The sequence below is a fragment of the Trachypithecus francoisi genome, unplaced genomic scaffold (genome assembly GCF_009764315.1).
Source record: "Trachypithecus francoisi isolate TF-2019V2 unplaced genomic scaffold, Tfra_2.0 Lachesis_group7, whole genome shotgun sequence".
Classification (NCBI taxonomy): domain Eukaryota; kingdom Metazoa; phylum Chordata; class Mammalia; order Primates; family Cercopithecidae; genus Trachypithecus; species Trachypithecus francoisi.
Window position 1 is genome coordinate 53,902,505 of NW_022681472.1, and position 12,721 is coordinate 53,915,225.

General features: G+C 43.0%; 1 protein-coding gene and 2 non-coding genes across 3 annotated transcripts; 1 reads left to right on the forward strand and 2 right to left on the reverse strand.

Annotated features, from left to right (window-relative positions):
• Positions 1-2,247: 2,247 nt before the first annotated feature.
• On the reverse strand, positions 2,248-6,283 carry RPL30 (ribosomal protein L30). The gene is made up of 5 exons (XM_033203598.1): positions 6,178-6,283; positions 6,016-6,068; positions 5,616-5,761; positions 3,139-3,269; positions 2,248-2,343 (listed from the first exon to the last, which is right to left on the reverse strand). The coding sequence occupies exons 2-5, from the start codon at positions 6,034-6,036 to the stop codon at positions 2,294-2,296; spliced, it is 348 nt and encodes a 115-aa protein (XP_033059489.1). The 5' UTR covers positions 6,037-6,068; positions 6,178-6,283; the 3' UTR covers positions 2,248-2,293.
• On the reverse strand, positions 2,573-2,704 carry LOC117079691. Its single transcript, XR_004435546.1, has one exon. It is a non-coding gene; the product is annotated as a small nucleolar RNA SNORA72 (small nucleolar RNA).
• Positions 6,284-9,129: 2,846 nt separating the features above from the next.
• On the forward strand, positions 9,130-9,236 carry LOC117079679. Its single transcript, XR_004435536.1, has one exon. It is a non-coding gene; the product is annotated as a U6 spliceosomal RNA (small nuclear RNA).
• Positions 9,237-12,721: the final 3,485 nt, after the last annotated feature.

Genomic DNA, 12,721 nt, shown 5'->3' on the forward strand with positions numbered 1-12,721 from the left:
GAAAATTGAAATGTCACCTTACACTTTCCCAGATCTTCCTGGTGTCACTTTCTCTCTGACAGCAGTTTAAGAGCACTTAATCAAAGGTAACATAGGCCAGAATGAATGAGGAATGTTTCCTATCTACTAGCTTTAAAATTCTTGTCTCTCTAAACTTTCTTGCTGAAAGAGAGAATAGTTGTGACTGCACAAAAAGAACGTGTAATGAAAAGGCAAAAACCAAATGATCTTTGGTTTGATGATCTTAGCATATCATCAACTAAATAGAAGGCCCTAGAAATCATACATTTTCTAAAAAACCATCATTCCAAAATGCCTGCAGCCAGAAAACTACAACAGACACCACACAAAGAAAGGGTACACCAACATTCTGCAATATTGTAGTCTTCAGGTCACCACCCTTTGAGAAATTAAATTCGAACTAGTCAACCTGAAGGAAAAACTAACCCAAATAGTGTGAAAAGTCAACTTATGGGAAAAACTGACCAAGTAGATAATAAGCACACAAACTACCTTAACCACGAGACTGAAACATTTTGAACTATGAAAACACACTATTAAAGACCAGTAGTCAGACCAAGCAATTCTTATCAAAGATTCAAATATTTTATATCACTTTGGCCACACCGGTCTCTGGATATGTAAACATAAACACCTTAGAACACTTAAAATCTTTCACATATTCAGTGATCTTAACCAGGAGAGAAGCTAGTTTAAAAATGTGGTGACATTTGGGGGTGATTACAATGACATGGAAGGAAAACCAAGAATGAAAAATACCTGCAGAATCCACAGCCCTCCACGACAAAGAATTGTCCCATTACACAATGTCAGTAGTGCTCCCAAACTGAGAAATACTGAGTAAATGAACTGGTAAAACTACTAAAAACCAGACTCTCCAAAGTATTAATATATCCACAACCTCAGATTAACTTCGGACACAAACTAAAATCATGAGCTATTCCCTTGAAAAAAACCAAACTTCTAACCCCCACCTATCAAATTGGGAACATGACCCACCCAGGGCTGTTACATAGCTATTAAGAGCTGGGGTCCTCTGACTCCAAGTGCAGTAAATGCTTGATTCTCTGCATACTATTTAGAAGGCATCCTCATTTACTGTCTCACTCATCTACCATCAAAAATTGCCTGAAAGAGGGGAGAAAGAAGGAGCAAGGAGATTGAACCTAAAATCCAAAAGACATTGTCTTTTCTGACACTTCTGTGGCCTCCCTCCCTCAAAGCCCAGCTGACTACATAGGGCATACGTTACTAGCACCATTCAACTCTGTAAATTAATATCTAACTAAATCATTATTTCCCCTCAAATTAATTCCTTTGAATGTTCCAAAGGATATTAACATATGAAGGATTCCCTGGGACATACTCTTGGGGGATGCAGTAGTTTCCAAAAATGTGAATACTTAATGTACTTCACAGTGTATCTTTTAGGAGTATATGATATAAAACATACTCTGGCAAACATGGACTTAACTACTGATTATCTGGGATTACTCAGAAATTGTCCAAGTGCACCAACTACTTACCTTAGGAAAGATTATTCATTAAAACTTTTCTTGACCTATGACAGCATTTTGGATGGGGAAACATTTCAGTTAATCTTTTTTAGCTACTCAGATTTGGTAAATTGCCAATTCTGGCTAAATTCCGGGCATTTAACTTGTTGCCTCCTAAACACACTCAAATATAAAATGCAAACAATGTCCTGAGAATGGTATTACAAAACTTGAGCATCCTAAAAATCTAGTACTAGAAAGGAACCCAGTGCCCTCCCTTTACAAAAACTGGGCTGGGATCAGTGGCTCATGCCTGTAATCCCAGCACTTTGGGAGGCCAAGGCGGGGGATCACGAGGTCAGGAGACCGTGACCATCCTGGCCAACATGGTGAAACTCAGTCTCTACTAAAAATACAAAAAAATAAAAAATAAAAAATAAAAAAATAGCCGGGCTTGGTGGCATGCACTTGTAGTCCCGCTACTCAGGAGGCTGAGGCAGGAGAATCGCTTGAACCTGGGAAGCAGAGGCTGCAGTGAGCCGAGATTGCACCACTGCCTCCAAAAAGAAACAAACAACAACAGCAGCAACAAAAAAAACCCTGGAAAACAGAAATCAGGATGTGTAACTACTGAAAAGTCTTGCCACCACATCTGCCTCATCCTCTCTAATCCAACCTTCAGGAAATTGTATTGAAACAAAAATAGAGAAAAATACTGAAATAGATACAATATTTTTAAAACAAGCAAATTTTATTAAAGGAAAATTTTGCATGGTTTACTTTTCACCAGTCTGTTCTGGCATGCTTCTAATGATGTCAGAGTCACCTAAAAAATAAAAATACAGTAATTTTACAATTTATTTAATAGCAACTGGTATCATAAAATTTCTCTACCTTTGGTTATCCCTTCTGTAGACAATGGTCTGCAAATTAGCACTGATTTTTTGCAAAAGTTATCACATTACCTGTACTGTCATTTTTCTTAAGGTTGATCAAAGATAACCCAGAATCATAGCCATTATATGATCACACAAAACGATCATATAATAAAATTGGTTTATCACCAGCATTTATAAAACCAGACCTAGGGAAAGAACTAGGTCTGGGGACACACGCATGGTCTTAATATAGCGAATGTTTAGCCTGTCCTGACTATTACAAAATCAGAACAGCGAGAATATTCGCAGTATTCTATGAATCAAAGATCCACAATTGGAAACAAAATGATGTAGGTTTTTTTGGCACTTTTTTTTTTCCCCTCAAGCTAATTTTACATGTCTATTCTCAGGAAGCAAGAATTACTTTCTTCTGTTTTGCCAGATTATTCTCCCCTTATAATTTCACCTTTTACCAAATCTCTAAGTTATTATCTCGTAGGTACTTCATCAAATGAAATTCATTATCTGACAGTAAAAATTTTAATTTATAATAAAGCCAAATTATAATGTGTTGACATCCATAACCAATTTGCTACAAAATACAACTACAGGATTTGCCTTGCTATATCCATATTCTATCTGAATTTAGGAACCAAAGAAATTTCCGTAGTAAGAAATACTTGTCCAGACATTACATTAGATAGGCAAAAAAAAAAAAAGACTTTATGATTTAAAAAGCATACCTGGATCAATGATAGCCAGTGTGCACACTCTGTAGTATTTTCCGCATGCTGTGCCCAGTTCAATATTATTTCCACTGTAGTGATGGACACCAGTTTTAGCCAACATTGCATAGTACTCTATTTCAGATTTCCTTTGGGAACCAAAAAAAGGCAAATAAATAAATGCAATACCAAGTGACTGACAGACTAAATGTTACTACTTCTTTTACTAGTGTTAATGTTCTTAAGACCTTCAAAAAGTAACAAAATCACATACTACCCTTAAAAACATCATATTCATTATCCAATACAAACCAACATTTATATGTATCCTTTGTAAGTGAAGGGGCAACCAGCAAATATCTACTCAACCCCTACCATGTTTAAGACAGTATTAATACTCACAGAAGATGGTAGGATGCAAATAAACAAAAGCAAAGCATTATTTGTGCAGTGGCACGATCTTGGCTCACTGCAACTTCCACCTCCCGGGTTCAAGTGATTCTCCTGCCTCAGCCTCTCAAGTAGCTGGGATCACAGGCGTGCACCACCACACCCAGCTAATTTTTTATATTTTTGGTAGAGATGGGGTTTCACCATGCTGGCTAGGCTGCTCTCGAACTCCTGACCTCAAGGGATTCGCCCGCCTCGGCCTCCCAAAGTGCTGGAATTACAGGCATAAGCCACTGCATGCAGCCCTATTCTTTTTTTTTTTTTAATCTAATGAAACTGAGCCACAGAATAGTAAGTGGAGGATCCAGAATCCAAACCTTTAAAAAATAAGCCATTTCTATCACTATCCCCCACTGCCCAGAATTCTAGATGGGGAGTGACATCGTTTTAAAGTTAAAATTTCTGGCCTCATGCATGTAATCCCAGCACTTTGGGAGGCCGGATCATTTTGAAGTCAGGAATTCCAGACCAACCTGGCCAACATGGTGAAACCCTGTCTCTACTAAAAATACAAAATTTCAGCGTCAATTTAGTAGACACTAATGGTTTTAGGAATCGGAAAGGAGTCCTATACTATCTTGCCACTCAATTATGTAGATCCACATACCAGCAATAGTGCTACAATGTACTAGTTAAAGAAGCACCTCAAGCTGGTAGCTCATGCCTGTAATCTCAGCAGTTTGACAGGCTGAGGTGGGTGGATCACCTAAGGTCACGAGTTCCAGACCAGCCTGGCCAACATGGCGAAACCCCATCTCTACTAAAAATACAAAAATTGGCCGGGCGCGGTGGCTCAAGCCTGTAATCCCAGCACTTTGGGAGGCCGCGACGGGCGGATCACGAGGTCAGGAGATCGAGACCATCCTGGCTAATACGGTGAAACCCCGTCTCTACTAAAAAATACAAAAAACTAGCCGGGCGACGAGGCGGGCGCCTGTAGTCCCAGCTACTCGGGAGGCTGAGACAGGAGAATGGCGTGAACCCGGGAGGCGGAGCTTGCAGTGAGCTGAGATCCGGCCACTGCACTCCAGCCTGGGCGGCAGAGCAAGACTCCGTCTCAAAAAAAAAAAAAAACCAAAAATTAGCCAGGCATGGTGGCGGGTGTCTGTAATCGCAGCTACTCAGGAGGCTGAGGCAGGTGAATTGCTTGAACCTGGGAGGAGGAGGTTGCAGTGAGCTTAGATTGTGCCACTGCACTCCAGTCTGGGTGACAAGAACGAAACTCTGGCTCAAAAAAAAAGCACCACGAGCCCCATCCCAAATCCAATGAAATCAGAACTTGCATTTTGACATTACCCATGTAACTCCTTTGCACAGTGATGTTTCAGAAGCACTACTACAGCAGACAGGCTTTAAAGTTTCAAAGAATGGTTAGGGAAAAGCCCAACCCATGGGACGAGATGGAAAGGGCCCTCCAAGCTTTGACAATAACTAGACACCCTATATAAAACGCTGTAAGCAGCTTATGCATTACCACAGAAAATTTGGTCACATGGCTTATATTCTGCAAGGTCCAAGTTTCTTTAGCTTATTTACAACACTCCCTAAGTTCAATTTCAGAACAGTGAGTTAAGCATAAACCTTGACTCAGAACTGATTTAGTGGGCTAACCTAGGTGATTCTATGATAGCCTGCAACTCCATGGCCCAGCCTCAACTTTTGTTACCTAGTTTTTTGACAATAAAACAAGTTCACACAATGAAGCATAATTAAACACCTCAAAGCTAAAAGAACCAAAAAAGCAGGACACAAAATACATGGAAAAAACAAATAATGTGTCTGTGCTTCCATCAAACCCCAATGTCCTGTTTTCACTCCTCCTGCCACACACACATTTCTCCCCTAGAAATAAGCTCACAGAAGGGGAGCACATGATTTGGGGGTGGGTGGGGGAGACGGCAACGAAGGGCCAAACACCACAATATCTACCATAATTATCCTGCAAGTGTTCGAGTTCATGGTACTCAGATTACAAGTTTACACTCCTGTATATTCGTTCACGATGAATTCGCGGTAGGCGACACCCGTTCAGGTTCTTCGATTACCTCAAAGCTGGGCAGTTGTTAGCAAGAATGACCAATTTCGCTTTGCCTTGTCTGATCATCTTCAGAGTCTGCTTGTACCCCAGGACGTACTTCCCACTTTTCATAACGAGTTGGAGCCTAGAGTTGATCGACTCCAGCGACTTTTTCTACAAAGCAAACAAACACGGACCTAAGGGCCTCATTTGCAACCACCTCAAAACTGGACTCAGCTTTTTGAAGCCAAGCTTCTTAACTTCCGAAGTCGAGGGCCCCAAGTCATTGAGAGGGCCACTGGGATTCCCTCTGGGGCCCTCCAAATGCCAGCAGGCAGGCTGTCACCCCAGTGGGCTCACATCTGCCCGCCCCAGCCGAGACATCTCTCCACGTGAATCGGCTTCCGGGCCTGGCCGGCCTCACTCACCGTCTTCTTTGCGGCCACCATCTTCCTGCCTCAGGTGCGGGACGGCCCCCAAGCTAGAAGAGACAAGAGGACAGGACAGGAAGTTTAGGATCCGGAGTTCCAAATGGCAACCCGCAAAGCTCCCCGCGCTGCCTAAACCTTGGTCAGCAGGAGCCCACTCACCAAGAGCAGCCGCTAAGATGGCCGGGGAGCGAGAAAGGAAGGAGTTCCCACAATGCAAAGCTCTTCACGGCAGAGCTGGAATTGCAGGACCGGAAGCGGAAACAGATCGCAAGCAGAAGGGGCGGAACAAAGAGCGGAGGGCCGCTGCGGGTTGCTATTGGTACCGCTAGCTAGAATGGCTGAGGGGGCAGTACGCGGCGTCTCATACCTTTAATCCCAGCACTTTCGGAGGTCGAGGCGGGAGGATCTGTTGCGTCCAGCTCAAGGCCAGCCTGGGCAACATAGTGAGACCACCCCCGTCTCTACAAAATAATAAAAAATAAATTAGCCGGGCGTGGTGGCGCGCTTCTGTAGTCCCAGTTACTCCTAGCTCTTCCGGAGGCTGAGGCGGGAGGATCGCTTGAGCTCTGTAGGTCGAGGCTGCAGTGAGCCGTGATCGCGCCACTGCACTCGGCCTGGGCGACAGAGTGAGACTCTGTCTCAAAGAAGGGAAAAAAAGAATGGCGGCGGGGGTGTTTCCTTTCCCCCTCTGCGGGCCTTTAAGCTTCTCGGCGTTGTGTTGCTCTTCGGCTTGGAGCTGAGGTCTAACGAATCGAGGAGCTTAGAACCCGGAGGGAGCTGGAAAAGCCGACTGAAGGTGAGGTGGGAGGGTCGATGAGAAGAGGCTGCGGCGGCTGCGACCACGGTCTTAATGCGGCTGAATTGACCTTTTCCCTGAGGCGCGACTCTTGGAGAGCCTTGTGGATGACTCCGCTGCGCCGCAGCCCCCGCATTTACTCTCCGCTTGGTAGAAGCAGCAGTGCCCTCACCCCTCCGGTCCCCTTCCCCTGGAGAGCTGTGGAGCCCTGCGCGAGTTTCCCAAAATTCGCCTTTTGTGTCTGTTAGCGTGAACTGGTGAGCCGAGTTTGCACTGAGAGCGCGAAAAACAGGTCTAATTTTTAAAAAGTGTTTCTGCTGTTAACGTTGGATCTTGGTATAAATGTCCAGAGACAGACCACTGAAAATATTAGGCGCTGAAAATCCCCACCTAATCAATCAGACCAGTGGGTAAGCTACGTGAGGGAAACCTCTTCCCCTCCTAAATTAAGCCTCACCAAAAAACGCGTGCTGTACCAGGAATCATTTACAGATATGTATTTAATACTCACAAAAGTCCCATGAGATAGTAACCCTTTTATTGTCCATTTTACATATCTAGGGCTGTTGTCAGAGCTAGGACCAGAGCCCAGGTAACTTAGGTCTCTTCACAAAGTTGATTCAGGCCGGATGCGGTGGCTCACACTTGTAATCCCAACACTTTGGAAGTCCGAGGTGAGCAGATCACCTGTCAGGAGTTGGAGACCAGTCTGGCCAACATGGTGAAACCCCGTCTCTACTAAAAATACAAAAATTAGCCAGGTGTGGTGGCTTGTGCCTGCAATCGCCACTACCTCAGGAGGCTGAAGCAGGAGAATCGCTTGAACCTGGGAGGCAAAGGTAGCAGTAAGCTGAGATCGGGCCACTGCACTCACTGCCTGGGTGACAAAGCGAGACTCCGTCTCAAAAAAAAGTAAAAAGGCCGGGCGGGTGGCTCACCCCTGTAATCCCAGCATTTTGGGAGGCCAAGGCGAGCGGATCACAAGGTCAAAAGATGGAGACCATCTTGGCCAACATGGTGAAACCCTTTCTCTACTAAAAATATAAAAATTAGCTGGGCTTGGTGGCGCGTACCTGTAGTCCCAGCTACTTGGGAGGCTGAGGCGGGAGAATCACTTGAACCCAGGAGGTGGAGGTTGCAGTGAGCAGAGATCACATCACTGCATTCCAGCCTGGTGACAGAGTGAGACTCCGTCTCAAAAAATAGCAATAATAATAAGAAATAAAAATAACGTTGATTCAAGTGTGTGCCCCTCTTTGATGAGAAATTAACCAAGTTGAATTAGATTATCATAGTACTTGCTTTAATATTTAGTCATAAATTACTTAACACTGCAAATCCAGATATTTGCCTTCCTCTATTACTCTAGTTCTATAAACAAACTTTTTGTTTTTTACTAATTTTAGAACTAACAGATAACTAGTTCTCTGACTTAAAGAAACTGAGACCTGGAGAAGTTGTGGTGCTGCTACCTGATAGAGTAAAAGTTGAAACATCCCTCCCCCTTTTAATCCTGTGTTCTTTATTTTTTTTTCCTGGTCCACATTTCATTTGTGGTTGTCATCCTATTATAAAAACTGAATCCTCAAGAGCATTTTCCATTGCAATTCACTCCACGTACGATTTGGAAATATTTATAGTCTGCCACTGACATTAGACATTCAGATATGAATCTTTTTTTTCCATTATCATCAAACATTTTTCTTGATATGCAGAGAACTACACCTTACTTCAGTAGGCTAATAGTCATGTTGAGAAGGCAAGACCTATAAAGACAGTGAGTACAACTCTAACTGCCATGTGAAGTTGTCGTTACAGATGTTACATGTTCATTCCACAAACAGTATCATGTGCCATCACCTGTGTTGAGCCTGTGGTCATAAAAGATTCCTTCAGAAACCTTGCTGTCTATTGTCTGAAGGAAGGTATAAGCCAATAGCATAATGTGTTTATTTAACAAATATATATGATAAATTCTTCCTCACTCCAGGCAATAAGAATATACAAAGACATGCTGACTGTTCTTAAAGAGCCTACTATCTAGCTAGGCCTTAAAGGAGAGTAATATAGGAATAATTAGTTTTGTATAGACTTTCGTGTACTTTTCACAAACCTTAACTCATGGTTACAATAACCTCATAGGCATTATTATCCTTATGTTACAAGGGCTAAGATTAGAGAGAAAAGTTGTTAAATAATTTAGTAAAGGTTAGACAGGTCAGAGCTGAGATTTGAAGTCAAGCACTTTGCAGGATTAACTGAAATCAAGGAGGGGATGCATTCTAGTCAGAGAAGAGCAGAAGCAAAGCTAAAAGGTGCTCACTTCAGCAGCACGTATACTAAAAATTAGAACGATGCAGAGAAGTTAGCATGACCCCTGTACAGCAATGACACACAAATTTGTGGGAAAAAAAAAAAGCTAAAAGGAGACAAGCAAGAGTGGTTAGTACAATTTGGCTGGAATATAGCATTCATGAGAAGGAAGGAGAAAAAAAGAATACAAAAGAAAAGTGGAATATTAAAGCTTTAAATGTCACAATTGTAAGTTTGCTTTAGAGTGGAATTATAAGAAATCATTTTGGCCGGGCGCGGTGGCTCAAGCCTGTAATCCCAGCACTTTGGGAGGCCGAGACGGGTGGATCACGAGGTCAGGAGATCGAGACCATCCTGGCTAACACGGGGAAACCCCGTCTCTACTAAAAAATACAAAAAACTAGCCGGGCGAGGTGGCGGGCGCCTGTAGTCCCAGCTACTCGGGAGGCTGAGGCAGGAGAATGGCGTAAACCCGGGAGGCAGAGCTTGCAGTGAGCTGAGATCCGGCCACTGCACTCCAGCCTGGGCGACAGAGCGAGACTCTGTCTCAAAAAAAAAAAAAAAAAAAAAAAGAAATCATTTTACGCTCAAATTTTACTTCCTTTTCTAAGCTTTTCCCAGAAATTTATTTAAATCCCTGGAGATTCCTTGTCCATTACTGAATTGCCTTTGGGAGAATGAATTCTGAATGGAAGAGGCATGTTGATCAGTGATGCCATTGGGACCTGAAAACAGTGAAGGCTCTAAAATTCAATAGCCACCAGGAAAATTAAAGTTAGATATAAAATATTAAATTATTTCTAGAGATGGGATCTCACTATGTTGCCCAGGCTGGTTTTGAACTCCTGACCCCAAGTGAACCTCCTGCTTCAACCTCCTAAAGTACTTGGGTTATAGGTGTGAGCTGCTGTGCCAAAGTTTTTATTTATTAATTTAGGAGAGAGGAGATGGAAGGATAGCAGAGAAAGGAGCACAAAGCTTTTTTTTTTTTCTTTTTTTTTTTTGAGACAGAGTCTCGCTCTGTCGCCCAGGCTGGAGTGCAGTGGCCGGATCTCAGCTCACTGCAAACTCCGCCTCCTGGGTTCACGCCATTCTCCTGCCTCAGCCTCCCGAGTAGCTGGGACTACAGGCGCCCGCCACCGCGCCCGGCTAATTTTTTGTATTTTTAGTAGAGACAGGGTTTCACTGTGGTCTCGATCTCCTGACCTTGTGGTCCGCCCGCCTCGGCCTCCCAAAGTGCTGGGATTACAGGCGTGAGCCACCGCGCCCGGCCTTTTTTTTTTCTTGAAGGACAGATTGACAGTGTGTCAAAACAGAATGAACATACCTATATAAGCATTTTGTATGAAGATAAACAAGATGACAGTGGCTTCCTCAGGAAAATGGGATTGGAGGTTGGAAGGAGGTAGAGAAGTACTTTTTATTAAAATTCCCTTCTGTGCTATTTGAGTCATTTGGCCCAGTGATTCAACTTTTAGGAATTTATCCTGCAGAAACAGTCACAGAGTTGCTTAAAGATATGGGAACAAGAGTATTTATTTCAGCTTTATTTATTTGTTTTTTGAGACCAAATCTCCCTCTGTTGCCCAGGCTGGAGTGCTGTGGCGTGATCTCGGCTCACTGCAACCTCCGCTTCCCAAGTTCAAGCGATTCTCCTGCCCAGCTAATTTTTGTGTTTTTAGTAGAAACACGGTTTCACCATGTTGGCCAGGCTGGTCTTGAACTCCTGGACCCAAGCAATCCACCTGCCTCGGCCTCCCAAACTGCTGGGATTACAGGCTTGAGCCACCATGCCTGAGCAGCATTATTTATAACAGCAAAAAATTAGAAACATCAAATGCTCATCATTCTTAAACAATATACAGCCATGCACGGCGTAACGTTTTGGTCAATCATGGACCACATACACAACAGTGGTCCCATAAGATTATAGTACATTCTTTTTACTGTACGTCTTCTGTGTTTAGATACACAAATGCCACTGTGTTACTGTTGTCTACAGATACAGTAGCACGCTGTACAGATTTGTAGCCTAGGAGCAACAGGCTACACCATATATCCTAGGTGCGTAGTAGGCTGTACCATCTAGGTTTGTGCAAGTTCACTCTGATGTTCCAACAACAATGAAATCGCCTAACGACGTAGTTTTCAGAATGAATCCTGGTCAGTAAGTGATGAATGACTATATATTTGTATAGGCATAGAAAACAGTCTGGAAAACTAAATATTTGTAGAGGCATAGAAAAAAGTCTGGAAAAGTCAGATATTATCAAAATGTAGAGAGATGAGAAGAGTGGGTCATGAGGAAGGGGCCTTTACTTTTTCTTTCGGTTTTTTTAGTACTGCTTGAATTATTTTACAGTAAGCATTAATTATTGTTACATAAAAAATTCCTTTTTAATATTAATAATAAAGTGTTCCTTTGCAATAAATGTGTCATGAAACATCAATTACTCCTCAATGTAATACTTCTCAAAGTCTGGCTCTCAGATCACCTGCATCAAAATCAATGATTCAAACTCCTGGACCCCACCTAGGCCTATGGAAGAAATCTCTGGGTGTGGATCCTGGGAATCTGAGTTTAACAGTCATCCTAGATGATTATTATAATTAGTAAAGTTTGAGAATTAGAGACCTAAAGAATGAGATAGCCAAATTGGTTCTAAGACATACCTGCTTAGATAGAGGTATAAAGTAAACAATAATGATCCCTTGTATTGAGTGCTCTACTTTCAAACCTTTTTTTTTTTTTTTTTTTTGAGACAGAATCTTGCTCTGTCACCCAGGCTGGAGTACAATGGTGCAATCTTGGCTCACTGCAACGTCCACCTCCCAGGTTCAAGCACTTCTCTTGCCTCAGCCTCCCAAGTAGCTGGGATTACAGGCACCTGCCACCATGCCCAGCTAATTTTTTGTATTTTTAGTAGAGACGGGTTTTTGTCATGTTGGCCAGGCTAGTCTCGAGCTCCTGACCTCGTGATCCACCCGCCTCGGCCTCCCAAAGTGCTGGGATTACAGGCATGAGCTACCATGCCCCGCCTTTTTTCCTTTCTTTTTTTTTTTTTTTTTTTTTTTTTTGAGACAGGGTCTTGCTGTGTCACCCAGGCTGGAGTACAGTGCCACAGTCATGATTCACCGCAACCTCAACCTCCCTGGCTCAAGGGATCTTCCCACCTCAGCTTCTGAGTAGCTGGGACTACAGGTGTGTGCTGTTGTGCCTAGCTTATATATATATGTATATTATATTTATATAATATATTTATTGTACAGACAGGTTTCACTATGTTGCCCAAGATGGTCTTGAACTCCTAGGCTCAAGCAATCTTCCTATCTTGGCCTCCCAAAGTGCTGAGATTACAAGAACTTGCCTCAAAGCTTTTGTTTTATTTATTTTTTGAGACCAGGTCTCACTCTGTCATCCAGGCTGGAGTGCAGTGGCACAGTCACAGCAACCTCGACCTCCTAGGCTCAAGCAATGCTGCACCAGTCTCCAGCGTAGCTGGGACCACAAGTACATGCCACCATGCCCAGTTAATTTTTAAATTATTTCTAGAGATGGGATCTCACTATGTTGCCCAGGCTGGTTTTGAACTC

Coding starts and splice junctions, on each gene's coding strand:
- RPL30 (XM_033203598.1), bottom strand. CDS start 6,036: ATGGTGGCCGCAAAGAAGACG. Junction 3,270..5,615: donor AACAACTGCCCAGCTTTGAG/GTAATCGAAGAA, acceptor TGGTTCCCAAAG/GAAATCTGAAATAGAGTACT. Junction 2,344..3,138: donor ACTGGCTATCATTGATCCAG/GTATGCTTTTTA, acceptor TTTATTTTTTAG/GTGACTCTGACATCATTAGA.